The sequence below is a fragment of the Mugil cephalus genome, chromosome 9 (genome assembly GCF_022458985.1).
Source record: "Mugil cephalus isolate CIBA_MC_2020 chromosome 9, CIBA_Mcephalus_1.1, whole genome shotgun sequence".
Lineage (NCBI taxonomy): Eukaryota > Metazoa > Chordata > Actinopteri > Mugiliformes > Mugilidae > Mugil > Mugil cephalus.
In genome coordinates this window covers 26,962,751-26,978,205 of record NC_061778.1, presented here as the reverse complement: position 1 = coordinate 26,978,205, position 15,455 = coordinate 26,962,751, and the positions used below count along the sequence as shown (strand labels likewise).

At 37.3% G+C, this 15,455-nt stretch overlaps 2 protein-coding genes across 5 annotated transcripts in view; one reads left to right on the top strand and one right to left on the bottom strand.

The window, feature by feature from the left end:
- Nucleotides 1-3,363, bottom strand: part of LOC125013407 (cytoplasmic dynein 2 heavy chain 1) — a 117,798-nt gene extending 114,435 nt beyond the window's left edge. For all 4 annotated transcript variants that reach the window (XM_047594055.1, XM_047594058.1, XM_047594057.1 and 1 more), the window contains exons 1-4: nt 3,284-3,363; nt 2,468-2,671; nt 1,230-1,403; nt 281-419 (exon numbers count right to left, since the gene is read on the bottom strand). In XM_047594055.1, coding sequence (XP_047450011.1) covers nt 281-419; nt 1,230-1,403; nt 2,468-2,650 — 496 coding nt within the window. In that variant the 5' untranslated portion in view covers nt 2,651-2,671; nt 3,284-3,363. The remainder of the gene's footprint in view (nt 1-280; nt 420-1,229; nt 1,404-2,467; nt 2,672-3,283) is intronic.
- A 5,827-nt stretch (nt 3,364-9,190) lies between these two features.
- LOC125013013 overlaps nt 9,191-15,455 on the top strand; it is a 9,392-nt gene continuing 3,127 nt past the window's right edge. The window contains exons 1-5 of the mRNA XM_047593274.1: nt 9,191-9,222; nt 11,949-11,977; nt 12,515-12,582; nt 13,986-14,276; nt 15,122-15,412. Of these exons, the coding sequence (XP_047449230.1) occupies nt 9,220-9,222; nt 11,949-11,977; nt 12,515-12,582; nt 13,986-14,276; nt 15,122-15,412 (682 nt within the window). The 5' untranslated portion in view covers nt 9,191-9,219. The remainder of the gene's footprint in view (nt 9,223-11,948; nt 11,978-12,514; nt 12,583-13,985; nt 14,277-15,121; nt 15,413-15,455) is intronic.

Sequence of the window (15,455 nt, the reverse complement as noted above, 5' to 3'; positions counted from 1 at the left end):
GAATACATTTGAATACATGGTGTATATGAGCCTGAGCAAAGAGGAACTTTCTGTGCTTGTCCGACCACCAAGTCACACTGCTCAACCAGAATACTGGCTGTATGTCATTCACTCTGTAGATACATTGATAGCATCATATCTTATCTTATCTATTAACTGTGTACAACCGGTTTCCACTGTACAGCCGAAGGCACGTTCAGCAGTAAGGATGTTTTCCACTAGCAATAAATATGCATGAACCATTCCACCTCAGCTTGTGTATTTCTTTTTAATAGCATACCCAGAACATCTTCCTCCTTGTGGCCCTTCATGGCAAAAGACTTTGCTCCAGACTGGCGAACCACCGTGCCGAGGCCTAACTCCAGTTCACTCAGCAGGTCTGCCAGCTTAGGGTCAAATGCTGAACGCCAGTGTTCATCCTTGGGACACAAAAGAGAAAGAAGAGATTTTCTTCTTTGAGTGCTATATATCCAGCACATAAAGAGGACTGAAATGGCATTGTTCAAAGACTCACTGTGTGTGCTTGTGAACCCTGACTGTAAACATTGTGTGAACATTGAGTACCCATTTTTTGGGCACTCTAAATAGTTTGCCCCTTTATGGGGTAAGGAATCACATATGATCACTTCAGCACACATTTTAAATTGCGTCCCTGTGCTTCTCAGTGAGGTTTAGAAGAATGTGGTTTTCACCCAGTCAATCAGTAAAGATCAAGGAAACATGCTCCGGTCAAATCAGGGTCAAATGTGGTTTTCAAGGTTCATCTCTGTATGAATGTTGAGCATAACTGTTTTATTATGTACGATGAATTAGTGTCCTAATGTTGTCTAATGTGATAATATGTATGTTGACAAGTGTCCGAATCAGCTCTTATGTTCTAATGGTCTAAATACATGTTTACATTTGTTAAACACTTAAGGGCATGGAACCATACGGTAAATACATTAAAAAAATAAATAAATAAAACCTTTGAAAAATTTCACAAATCGAAAAAAGTCTTCTCATGTCGTACAATAACACTCTAGGGTTGAAATTTTGTATTCCCAAGTATTTTAATGAGTGCCCTATAAAGTGTTAATGATAAAACAATTTGAGGAAATGACTGGTTCTTGCTAAAAATATGCTCCCAACGGAGGCTACAGTGTTGTCACACAGCTAATCTTACCAACAACGCCAAAATTTTTCAAATACCATCAGTGGAATTACCCGGTACACAGGGGCAGGCTCACCTTCAGGAGTACAGGGGCAAAAACCTGTTTGACAGCCTGATAGAGGGTGCTGATGGGGGATTCCAGCATGGATGACACAAGGAGGCTCTGGTGAAGGTTATCTTCCGTGATCACGGTGGGATGCAGCTTGAAGAACACCAACACCTTCTCTCTGCTGTCCCCCATAGTGTCAATCTGTGAAGGAGGATGCACTTTTTTATTATCAAGTAAACATTTACCAGATAATCATGTAGAATAGAATAGAAAAGAATAGAATGTTGAAGTCACTGCTGTCCAGGGCCAAACCCCCATGAATGGCAAAAACACAGTGAAATATAGTAGTAAATACAGTGAGACCGGGAAAACTGTGGATTATCTGATAAAATTGAGGACAATTGGAGTCGACAATGATCCATACGAACTAGCATGGATTTGGAAAAGTGAATTGGATACAAAGAGCTTTACTGAGAAGTAACGTTAGCCATACAATACTGTAGCATCCAACGTTTTAAAGGATGACGAGGAGTGATCACAAATGTTCAGTTTATTGTTTTATCGTTATTTATTTATTTATTTTGTTGGAACTGAAATATTTACTGTCGCCCGTAACTATACCAAAACAACAACATCCACAAACTTATTTGACAGACCTCCACAATGTAACTTATTACTGTATCAAAAAATACAGCATTACCTGACACAAAATGTGGACCACAGCACCAGGTTTCGGTGCCTGGATTCCAGTTGTTTCTTAGTAATGCAGTGATCCATTTACTTCTCAAAACTGAAATGACCTAGAACTAACTGAAACTAACACAAAACTGAGGCTAGTCTACTTTTCCAAATCCATATTAGTTCGTATGGAGCATTGTCGAGTCCAGTTGTCCTAACTTTGGTATAATTTTTAAACGTCAGCAGAGAAGGAGAAATAAATACTAAATACATTATTATTACTAAAATATAAACACTGTGTGAAAGTATAAAACAAGCACCTGAATGCACCTAAGAGTGTTTTGATAAATAATAGTGAATAAACACCTGACAACTTTTACGAATTGTCCCACGCGAAGCTATTTAGAATACAACTGTGTTGCATAAAATGTAAATAAAAATAGAATGCAATGATTTGTTAATCGTTTCAACCCTGAAAAGCTGTTGTTGTTTTTTTTGTTTGTAGCAGGACTTTTGTTATGTGAGCCTTAAAGCAACATTTTTAACTTCTATTATTGTCATGATGGTGATGATAGTTATCGTCGTACCTTATTTGACAAGTGAAGATCATTGTCACGTCTGACGACAGACAAGACAAATTCATTCCCATCGTCCAAGAAGTTATTGAGCTCTGGGCTCTCAGTCAAGGAGGACAAAGGCTTTATTCCATAGAAGTTTCCAGTAGTGGCCAAGATAAACTTCTTGCGATCATCATCTGAACCAAGTGGCATCTTTTAGCTGGTCCCAAAGTACTAAAAGTGGGAGAACAGATTCAGATTCAGATAGATAGATAGATAGATAGATAGATAGATAGATAGATAGATAGATAGATTTCTCCCAGTATTTACTCCTCAACCAAATAATTATAACAACAACAACAACAATAATAATAATAATAATAATAATAATAATAAATACTTTATATTCTGCAAATAACACAACAGAAGCAATTGCATTGTTTTCACACTTCTGCAATAACGCACGGTCATTCAGGTTTAGACCACCCAGCAAAGGGTGTCAGATAGCATTAGCATATTTGAAATGCTAAACAGCTAAACTAGCAGCCATGAACTAGCACCTATATGTACAAACGCTGAAGCAGCGTTAGCTTATCAGTATGTTAAGGCTTCTTTGAGTAGCTTTTTTTATTTTCAAGTCTTGAACATCAACAAAGTTGTGAGAGCGCATTAAAGCAAAGCTATGACAGACCATACACCAGCGAGCTAGCTAGCTGCCGCTAACTCTACTTATAATCATGAAAGCTACGTATAACCATGAAAGCTACGTATAGGCTAAAGCTACGTGTAAGATGGATGCGTTGATTTCAGAGAGCTTTCAAACTAACGGAAAAGATGTCTCCATACCCTTTTGCGAAATAACGTTGCACTCTCGCAGGTTCTGCCAACTTAGTCCATGTCTGCGTAGGTTCTCTAATGCTAGCGTGGTTACCAGGTAGCAACTACGATCCGTTGTACACGTCACTTCAATTCTACATAAATTCTACGTAAATACGCCGTTTACGTAGAAGGGGCGACAGGACTGAATTAGGATTAAACCAGTTGATGTCTAACGAGGGCATTAAATACTTAGCATTGAAAACTCGCAAGACAGCAGTTTACCTTTTTTGTTGTTATGTAAACGTTATTTATTTGAATTTAAAATACCACTACTATTTTATTAATTAATTCAGTTCAATTCAATTAAAATGTATTTATACAGCATCAATAACAATGCAAATTGTCTCAAGAGGCTTTACAAAAACCGACCTGAAACCTCCAGAGCATGCCTGAGGGCGACGGTGGCAAGAAAAAAAATCCCTTTTAAGACAAAAAAACGTCGAGCAGAACTAGCAGAATTAATTAAATATTAACATATATTAATGTTTTCGAAATTGCACCTGGTTAATACATTTCTCTCTGCTTACGCCACATTTAAAGGTATGATGTCTAATCTATACAACCTTATTTCCAGAGTGTACTGCTCTTCAATGGCTGCTGTAACAACAGCTTGAGAAAAGGACCTAAATTATGTCTGTGAAGGTTCTCAGTCATCCAGGTCATGGTAATCCAAAAAAGCGTTGAATAAGGTCAGCTGGACTTGTAGAACTTTACAGAGGACACATGGGACTCAGTACTTGATTGAATACTTTATAATTTGTGAGTTTATTATATTTATATTTATGATACGTGTCCATGTTTGGAGTATGTGTTTTACCATGGGTGGATGTTGTTTAGAAAATCAAGAAAGTGCAAAAAGAAGAAACTGCATAGACGTTGTCTTAACAAATATTGTTTATTGTAACAGTGGGAAAAATCACAGGCATTACCAATAACATTAATAACTGCACAGACTACGCTAAAGAGTGCCATAGTGAAGATTTGTGTTTCTGCTTTAGAGTTACACCATAAACCCCAGAACAATGCCAACGGTGCACAAGACTTGTATTGCTGTAACATTTGAATTTCCCCACTGGGGATCAATAAAGTATTATCTTATCTTATCTTATCTTATCTTATCTTATCTTATCTTATCTTATCTTATCTTATCTTATCTTATCTTATCTTATCTTATCTTATCTTATCAAGCCACTTTGGCGGCTGGACAAGAGCAGAAAGTTCTCCCTCCGTCTGCCAAATACAGATCATAAATTAATTTCAGTCATTTCAGTAAAAAATAACTGTTGATCAAGCCCCCTGAGAGACTGCCAACCTGTAGGTAGGGTCTGCATAGAGTATAAAACCAAAAAGAACCCAGCAGTCATTCAGATTTTATTCATCTAATTGGACTATTTACACCAGTTCTCTCCCACTATGTCTTTACTTGTCTTGCTTAAAATTCCCTCGAGCTCTAGTTTGAGGAACAACGTATGAAGTCCAAAGACATCACCCCGACTGAAATTACATGAAAATGTCAGCTCACACATATTACCATATAATATCTTTTTTTTTCTTACAGTCTTAAAGTGTTTTACTTCTGTATTCCTACGAGTGACTCAGTAAATGTTGTTAAAACCAAAGCTGGCTAGTGGACATATTAGGTTGTGCCTGTAAAAATTCACTTCCACAAGCATAAGCAGGACTGTACCTAATATCTACCCATAACCCTCTTATGTCCTCATAAGTTTTGAATTTACAATAACAGATTACACTAGATCAGGAGCACTGTAATTTGTATTGTTATTGCCGCTATATAACTAAAACTGAATTGAATTGAACATTGCATTCTTTCTTCTCAAATCTTTGACAAATGTAACTAGTGAAGATATTTTTTTTGAGAGATGAATGAGTATTTGAGTGGTGTAGTGATTGAACAGGACATTAAACAAAGGTTATATCTGTAGTTTACTCTTCCACTGTGCTGAGCATTCTTGGTTTTAATCAGCATATATACACTTACAAGAATGTAGCCCAACAGTTCTGTGTACATCTATATATGGAGTGTAAACCAAGTATGAGCTACTACTGTCAGTTGGGCTTTGTTAGTGTGATTAGGACATTCAAGCATGTTTTTTCCCCACCTTCACATGTCAAAATCTCTCCCCTGGCTAAGACTTGAAGGTATGTGTCACTTTACCAACAACTAATCAGAGTTTTGTCAAATTACACTGGATTGAGATTATTTGTTTGTCTGGTAGTGTGTTTTAAATGCTGTACATATTCATACTATATTCATAGCAATCCTAATGGCTTCTTTTCTATCTTTGAGCAGTATTTCTGTGCTGGTTTACTTGACCCAATGTTTGCTGTTTGTTTATTTGAATGTTACATTAGGAAAATGCACACAAAAGAAAAATATACAAACTTCTTTGCGACAACGCTTTACAGTCATGCCATCTTCAGTACCCCTGAACTTTGGATGATGTTCCACTTTATGATAACTATTAGTCTCAGTCAGGAACGTGGAAGTGATAATTGTCGAGATTCAGTTTTGTGCTGAAACAACTTCAAAACAGGGATTCCCTTTATTATTATTATTAGTTTATTGAATTGTGACAGTGCATACTAATCAACACTGATGCGTTAGTCATCAGTGTAAATGCGGCGGTCTCAGCACAGATGCTAATTTTTAGCCGTAGTCCCAAGGCAGCTACACAACAGAGAAAAGAGACTTTAAAACAACATTCACACAAAAGACAATTACAGAACCCAACACGTACAGACAATGTCGACACAAGCCAAAAAGGATACAGACAGACAGTACCAGAACAGACATGGTCCAAGGATCCAGAGAGCAAACATCAGATTGAGAAAACTTTTAGGCTATGTGAGTACATGTCTGGCTAGTTTTTAACCAGTGTTTGAGGTTTTTTTTTTTTTAAAAGTAAGTAGTTGTCGCTGTTCCAGATGTGTGGTGGTAACTTGTTCCAGCTATGTGTACCTCTTACTGATAAAACCGTTTGGGTAAATTTTGTTCTACGCCTCGGTACATTACAGTCACCTCTAGTTAGAGCTCTCGTTCTTCGTCCTTCGATGTTTTTTCTCTGGATAAATTCATGCAGAGGTGGGGGGTAAGAGCATTTAAAACTTTGAAGATGAGATAGGTATCCATAAAGATTTGATAGCTATCAAGATCAAGAATATTATACATTTTTAGGATATTACAGTAATGAAAGTGAAGAGGTTTCCTGTCTACAATTTTAACTGCCCTTGCGTAACTAAAGTTTCATTTCTGTCACAGATCCTGAAGGGAAACACTCTCACATGTTACATGCAACAACAGCACATTTACAGAATGGTTCTTTGTTGCAGACTAGTAACAATAACACCAAATCTGCTTGTTTCTCATAAAAAAACACTCACTCAATTTACAAAAACAGCATAGTGACAGACAATGGTGCTGACAATTTGCCTCACTTTATTGGAGGTTGAGAAAGCTGGCAGTGATTAAAACATGTTTTTTTCCTCTCACTTAGCCCCCACTGGCCAGCAAATTAGTTCTCAATGTGTGGGTGTTAAAAATAAATAAATATAATAAATATAATATAATAAATAAAAAATATATACATATATATTGTAAATTTTGTAGATAGATAGATAGATAGATAGATAGATAGATAGATAGATAGATAGATAGATAGATAGATAGATAGATAGATAGATAGATAGATAGATAGATAGATAGATAGATAGATAGATAGATAGATAGATAGATAGATAGATTGTACCTCTTATAAGAAATGCAAATGGAAAATCCCAAGGATTCCATTCCTTGGATGAATCTTTCTTTCTGTTGTAATTCAGGCTTCAACAGTGAAACTTAGGGTATGTGTTGGTGTTGGTGACGGCTGGAACCCCAAGAGAGAGTTGACCCACCAAGGATATTCCATCATTTTCCATACAGCCTCTTGGACTCCTTCCCAACTAGTACAATGAATGCATAACAACTGTGCAATAGTGGTTTGAGCAGTGGACTTGAGTGGACTGTAAGGTCATTGGATTAAATCTCCTCTACATACATGGCTGGGGAAGGTGGCTAAACCCCTAAATTGTTACTTGACATTCTCATGTCAATGAAAACTTACAGGACCTTGGAACTGTAGTGGCTTAAACTTTCTTTGTGTTTCTATTCTTCAAGCCTCTTCAAGTAAATATTCAGTCAAGTCATTATATTAGAGATTTGTAATTTGTATGTCACTGGATGGAATGCCATACAAAAGAACTGAAAAAGAGAAGGAAGTGAAACATGACATACTTGACAAAGAGTGTGTGGAACATCCTGAGCACAGTAACAGAGGTGACGTGCTAGCTAAACTATGGGAGTAAAAAAAACACTTCACCACCTCTGATAAAATGTCACAGACAATCTGACCAGAAAGCCACAATTCAAAGAAATCAACACCCACACTGTCGCATAACACATCAGTTTCGTGGAAGAATTGACCAGAATTTTAAAGACTTCCCTCCACTCCAGTTTGGGGGGAAATAAAAAATAAAATAAGCAGTTTTCTTCATGATGATGTATTACATCTCTTTGTTAGCCCTGTGATAAACTGGTAACTTGTCAAGAGTGTACCTACCTCTCACCAAGTGACAGCTGGTATAGGCTCCAGCCCACCCATGACCCTCTAGAGGACAAGCAGTTACAGAAAATAAATGAATGAATGACGTATTACAAAATGTACATGTTAAATTAGATTACAACCTGGCAGTTGTATGCGAACTAACCAAATCTTAGTTTACATCAAGTCTCATCTAAACAATGCAGGAAGACTTTGAGGGAAGTTCTTTTGAGGTATTAGGTGTATTTGTTTTGGATTAATTGAAGTTATGACTCAAACAAGATTCAGCAAGACTTAAAACAAGACTCAGACTCAACTTCTTTCACTATATCCATTGTCTTATTTTGTTGTTGTCACTTTTATTTATTTATTTTTCTCTTACTCTTACTACTCAAACCTCCTTTTAATGCCCCTTTCTCTAGAAGCGAATCTAGACTTCTGGTGTGCTAGCCCAGAATATAAAAATTGCTTGTGGAAGATTTGTCTAGATTTGTGGTTAAAAATATATTTTGAAATTCAATAGTGACCTTTGCACATTGACGTTCATGACACGCATTTGTGACATATACATTGAAATTCCCTCAAGGAGTTCTTGATACAAGAATGGGACGGACTTGGGATCAGATTCCAGATGGGTTCCAGATGACCTATTCACAGGAATGGAACAAAGGCATAAGCATAGCACCTGTAGATTCCTCCATTGCAGGGTTGATGCCTTCACTGAACTACTGACAAAAAGCCAGATAGTTTAGATTTAGATTAGTTTATACAGTCTGCAGGAAATCTAGCAGTGGTGCGTGGAGCATGGTGGTGCGCAGGATGTTAAACACTCAGTTTTTTGAATGTATGTGTTGTTAGGTTAATAGGGGTGCAGTATTTGGTCTTGAAAAGGCATGTCATTGTTTGCCACAGTAAGTTTCACTGTTGTAATTTTTCTGAAGAATCAATGTCACATGGTCAGAGCCTGTTTTGGTAAGCAGACAGGGAAGTCTGCCAAGTTGATAAGGGTGTGACCTCACCATAGAAACTCAGGCATACACACCTCACACAAAACTCAGACCCACATATACTGTATCTGCTACCAACAATATTGCATGTTATTATTATTAGGTTAACTTTGTCTATATCGACCAAAAGTATAATTTTGTGTCATGACATAAAATCTGTTCTTGCTATGAAAACACAACATAACAAAACATAAAAAAAAGAAAAGGAAGCAGACCTCAGTTAGCTCCACCCAGTAAGTTTTATTCCTGTGAGGAGGAAGCTCATTGTCACTCTCACAAACAGCACGACGGCAGAATGGTAAGAGCACTTTACTTTCACATGTCTCTTTTAAAGCAGCTTTATATAATATCATGACACATACTGTAACAATACCGTTTGTTTTTTGTTTGTTTTTTGGTCTGTTGACGTTGTTGTGTTGATGCTAGACTAAAGGAATCATGAGACATGATCGTTTTTGTCAAGCAGCCTGTGCATGCTAATGCTACAATGTGTCTGTTTACTCTGATAAAGTCGCCACAGTTAGAGATTAATAATTAATAAAGACAATGGGTTATAGGTTTTGACTGAGAGTCTTATCATAGGGAGGATATGTGAAAATATGTGCTACCAGATTAAAAATGAACTGGGCATTTACTAAGCTCTGTGTTTATAAAAATATTTGCTTCAGAGCAAAACAGAAAGTAATCTCAAATAATCTTTTGACTCTCAGTTGAAGTCAGTTCAGTGAGTGACTGCATCGAGAGTCAAGAGCGTGTTAATACTCACACTAGTGAGTAAGACTGATGACCTCATACGTAATCGATAGATTTTAAAAATATGTGGTAGTTTGAGGGGAATGATTGTGAGTCTGTTTCAATAATAATTTATCTTAATAGATTTAAAATTCCCTCACATTTGTGAACAATATATCAACACCTAGTGAGAACAGAAATAGAAAGCAAGCTGTTTTATCTTTCTCTGGAAAAAGGGAAAAGAGAACATATACTGCTTCAGCTGTTTGGCAACACGGGCTGAAGCTCTTATGCTTCAGTTGCAATCTCAACATTCTTTGAAATTGTCTGTTGTTTACCTATGTGAAGTAGCACTCCAGCCTTTGCATAAAAAGAAAAAAATAATGTTGGATTAATCTAATGGTTTTTGTGGGATTGGTATGTGGTGTTAAAGCTAATTATGCTAATCAAGCTAACCAATCATGCCATATCACAAAACAATGTAGCACAGCAGACCAAGAAAGGCGATCACACTACGTCATGTGGGGATTCCCACACAAAAAGATTAGGTCACTACTTTGACAATTTAATAAGAGAGCATAAAAAAATTGGAAATCATGTTCTACGGATATTGTCAAGTTTATCAGGTCCCATATCGTGATGAGTAACAGATGAGTTATCCAGGTCAAGAAGATATATCTAAGTATTTACAACAAAGCGACTCAGCCTGCTCGAGTTCCATGAAGATGAGGCATCTGTAATCTAAAAGGTTTCTTTGGATCTAAATAGACTGATGTACTTACAGTAGACCTTATCCCATTAATATGCACACACAAAACAGCTGTAAATGATTTTTTGTAGCAGCAACTTTTCTCCCACATGTACCACTTAGTTCCTAAACATAATCAGAAAGAAATGTGAGGCATGCATTTCAGTGCAATAAAATCCAACACACAATCTGTCAAACTGGCCTCTGGACACGAGTACCCACCACTTTTATGGAGACTAATTAAGGAAAGCAAAGTCATTTCTTAATTTAAGCGACTGTATTGGTAATTACTAGATTACACATGCTTGTGTAACAGACAGACACAGGTCAAACTGAACTTCTATCAATAATAATGTAGCTATCTATATTCAAGTGCCTAACCAAACCAAGAATTACATAGTTTAATATATCACTTTCACAGTGCAGCTAGTATCAGTTTTCCTGAAACTAAGCAAACAAGCGCAGGTCATCATATGGCTGGAGGGAATTTCCCATGAGGTTGTTTCTATTGGCTGTTCACTGCTGCTGTGAGTCCACTGGTCATGAATCAAGACTTAGTAGGGGTGTTCCCGCTAGACATCCTCTTTTTTGTAATCTTTGTTTCTGTGCTGTAAATATTTGCTCAACGTTTGGTCTGAAGCTTCATTACAAAAAAAAGTTCATCAAAATAGTGAATGTGACTACATGTCATTTCGAGGTGTGTGCGCTATATGCTGATTGCTGTGCATCTGTCAACATTTTTATTCTCTGACACAGTAACTTGCTAAAACAGTTCAACACAATCATAATAAAATACTACGTGCTACGTGGGAATTCCCTGAGATACACATAAAATATACAGATAAAAGTAAGAATATATATAGTCAGTGTTTGTTTGTTATTTTTTAATATCACATACCAAGAATACAGGACACTCAAAGGCAATAGGTTTCCCCAATGCAAGTACAGGAATACACCCTCTTACAGCTCATTGGGACTTTCCTTTAGCTTGTTGTCAGTTGAAAATACTTTGGGTGTGTCTTTTCAGGATGATGAGACAACCTCCTTTCCCCCTCTGCTCGGATTGACTGAAACATGACTGAAGTCATTTAAAAGAAGGCAGTATTTTTGTTTGAGTACATTCAAGAGTCAGTGTTTACAGAATAGCTTAAAAAACATAGATCTCATTAATACGTACTTCTCATCGATACTTGTTAATTGCATCAGAATGTGAAGAAATCTGCATTTATGGTTTGTGGTATTGTGTTTTCCACTGCAGCCAAACAGCAGAATAACCACCTTTATGTGGCATAGCATTTGAAAATATGACTCTTGATTCAGATAGATGAGGATGACGGATTTCACCTGCTAATTCAGAACAACTACTGGACCATTCTGAAACTAACAATGACAAATGTCTGCATCCCGTCCCCTTTTTGAACGCTTATCTGAAAACTAGACACTCCACTTAATCCCTGCCGGATTAATGCTGTTGTTCACTGATGAAATTCAATCACAGATAATAACTGCTATCACAGTGCTTAAATCTTTGGTGTTTTCAACAGGCATCAACTAACAACCTGCAGAACTCTCTGTAAGTCCCCCTCCCATTTTCTATTGCTGTATGACACTGTGATTTCAAAATTCCAGCAAAAGACTGCAACTCTGGGACTCATACTGAGAACACATAACCTCATGACCAAATCTCATATGCACTTTTGTTTTTAAATGGTTGTAGTACTCAATAAACTAAAAATGTTCACTGGAAATAAAATGACTATGATTTGTATGTGTGGAAATAGCTACAGCCAGGAATTACATAAGGCTGGGTTTCATAACTGACAAAAGAATTCAAACTTTAACATTGTAATTCCAGTGTAAATACCAAAAGAAGCGTCAATGCAGTGTAGCTACTGCTACCTGTGGTTAATTAACTAAATCTCCAATGTGAAAAAGGGCAATAATAGTTAGAACTTAGTTAGAACATCTTCAAACCATCACAGGTATTTTCTGGAATTAGAGTTCAGCAATTGCAAGCCAAACTGTTTGTTACATTTGCCAAAGTGCCTGTATTTTTGTGTTAGTGTAGTGCATTCATTTGGTAACTGTGTATTTTTTCTCACCTCCCTAGAAGTCCATGGTGTTACAGCCTCCAGCTGGCTCTGTTTTTTACTATGACATGGCTGTTTTCAGTCACAGGTGAGTTTCTGTGCTTCATCACAGATTCTGGATTCAAAGTGAAACCAGACTGAGTAATTTGTCACTATTCTTGGTCACGCATGAGCAAAGCAACACCAAATATGTACCACAGACAGGAAACACAATACTTAACTGACATCAAAGAGCCACAGGCATCGCAGGCTGACAGTGACGTTGTTCGTGTCTGAGCCAAAAAGTTGAGATTGAGCACACCGAAACCAAGATGGCGCCATAGTTAAAGAAATAAAACTTAAAGGGAAACCAGAAGAGCCACTGTTAACTGGAAGACTTGGTAGCAAGGAAGAGCAACAAATCATGCTTATCATGTCAAATATTTACGCATTTGGATCTTAAAGGCTTAAAATAAAAAAAATAAAAAAGGAAAGCCTTTCAACTTCACAGTTTTGTTCACTTCCCTTTCTCTCTGGTTCTCTAAACTGAGCAACCTATTAAAAGGATCTCTTTTATCAAGTCATCCCACCTCAGATTCAGATGTTGACTCGTGACTAGTGATCGTCTGCCACCAGAAAATGTTTGATTGGTGTTCCATGGCCCTTAGGCAAACTGAGCATTATTTTAGAACAAAAAGAGATGTACTGTGGTCAATGGAGGGACACAAAGAAAATGTATATGCTATTTGAATTACACATAGACTATGATGTTAGTCAAGAAAGTCACAGCGTGCCATAAACCTACTGAAGCATAAAACTGTAATTTTAACTGTAATTGGTAACTTCCCCCCATTGTGACAAGTAGTTCATTGAGCAGTTTCACTAATTCTAAGTGACCCTTTGCTGTCTTCACATCAAACTGTTGCTTTCTTTTAGCTGGTTTTAATTTTGAAAGTTCATCCTTTTAGCAAATACAGTTATTTGCTTTTGTGCCACAAGATAGATAAGAGGATTCATATCACTCACATCATTCTTAATGAAAAAGGAAAACCAAGCTGTTACTGAGTTTAAAGCCTCCATGCAACAAGCTCAGCTTACTGGCTGCTCATTGTAGCTTTATATACACCATAATGATCTCTAGTCATCCTTCAGACTCAAAATGCCTTTGATCCAGAGGTATCTGTAGTAGCTAACCACTTACTCACATTACTCTACTGAGCCATAAAAAAAAAAAAAATTCTCAGGAGATGTTGGATCACTACACGTGATTTCCCGCTAAAAAGAAAGGGCAAAACTTTTTAAGAAGAACTGAAATTAGTCGACTGCGTCATGCAGCTAAGTCATCAACAAGCTTAAACAAACCCCCTTTGATTCACACCCACACAAAGCCTAAACTTAGAACTGTTTACTCTGTATACACTGCTTTTTCTGGGGGTTTTGTTGTGAATTTCTCACTTTAGATAACGTGTTTTTCCCTGTTTAACTTTGGCCCTGCTTTCTTTTCTTTAGCAGATTCTCAGATTCAGCTAAGAGGGGAGCTTGGTGGAAATGTGACCTTTCACTGCCCCGTCAACAACAAGCCACTTAACTTTCTTTACCTACAAAGGGGCAACAATTTTGTTAATGGCTACTACGCAGAAAGAAATATCACCCAGACTTGGGAGAACACAAAAGTGGATCGCAAAGAGGCAGCTGTGCATATGTTCGGACTGAACATCTCACATAATGGACAATATAGCTGTCATTTCCGTTACCATGGCAATGATCAAGTTACTGATGCGAACATACACCTCAGGGTCACAGGTATGCATAATTCTACAGTTGTAAAAGTGTGTAAAAAACTACTTTGTTTTGTTGTTTAGATTGTTTCTTCATACAAATGTCATATAGTTAATGTTTATACGACCTTCACTGTGATCAAACTTCAAATTTTTCTTTTTTTTTTTTTCCTTTTATGGAGGGGTGTTAAATGAAATTTTGAAGCATGTTAGTGAAAAGGCTTTCTTCTCAGGTTTAAGCAGGCTAGCTTGCCAACATTTCTCCTTAAGTAAACCTTATGGCCATCTACCATTCTGTGGAACTTGCTTTAGTTCTGTACTGTTGACAAAAACAATTTGACAGTGAGAAACAGCAAGCTAAACATAATATTCATTACCAGTGGGTTAAACCTACCCTAAAAGCTGTTTAAATGAGGGGATAAGCATAGTGAAGGGCTGAAAATCCCAATGATGTATGGCATACTGCTTACTGCTAGCTGGTATAAGACTGTTGGTCTGCTGGTTAGTTTCTAAATGTGTTTTGTTGGCGTGTTGTCAGGGATCTTGGTAAAAGAGATTGTAACATCTTACCCTGAGCAATAATGAATAAGCACAGTGACGGTCACTATGGATGGTTTGTAAATTTGGTTTTAAAAGTTATTATTATATACTTTCAGAATATAATCTAACAATCTGTATTGCAATACACTCTGAATAATATGAGGGATGAAGTGCACCTCGAGTTGTTTTGGAAAACTGTCATGATACCTTTGCTTTTACATACACTTCAGTCACTCTCTCCATACTATATTCATTATCTTGACAGCGTGCATTATTGTTATATGTTGGAAATACTGGACAATCAGTGATTGATATTCCTCTATCTTCTAGCCCGGTACAGTAAGCCTGTTGTCACAGGAATCTGCGATGACAACAACCACAGCCAGAGTTGCATGGTAACATGCACCTCACATGGTGGATACCCACGATCCCAGGTGACGTGGTATGAACCTTCTGGGAATACCAGCAGTCAGATGTGGAAGGTTTTGAACAACAGCGAAGTGCCAAGTCCAGTTAGCCTGGTTTACAACAGCTCCAGCACTGTACTCGTCAACTGCTCCAGTGGGAGTCTTACATTCACATGCTCTGTGGGCGACGTCACATCAGATAGACTCTCAGTTTGTAAGTACTTACCTCAAAAAAAGACAATCACTTCTTTACCGAA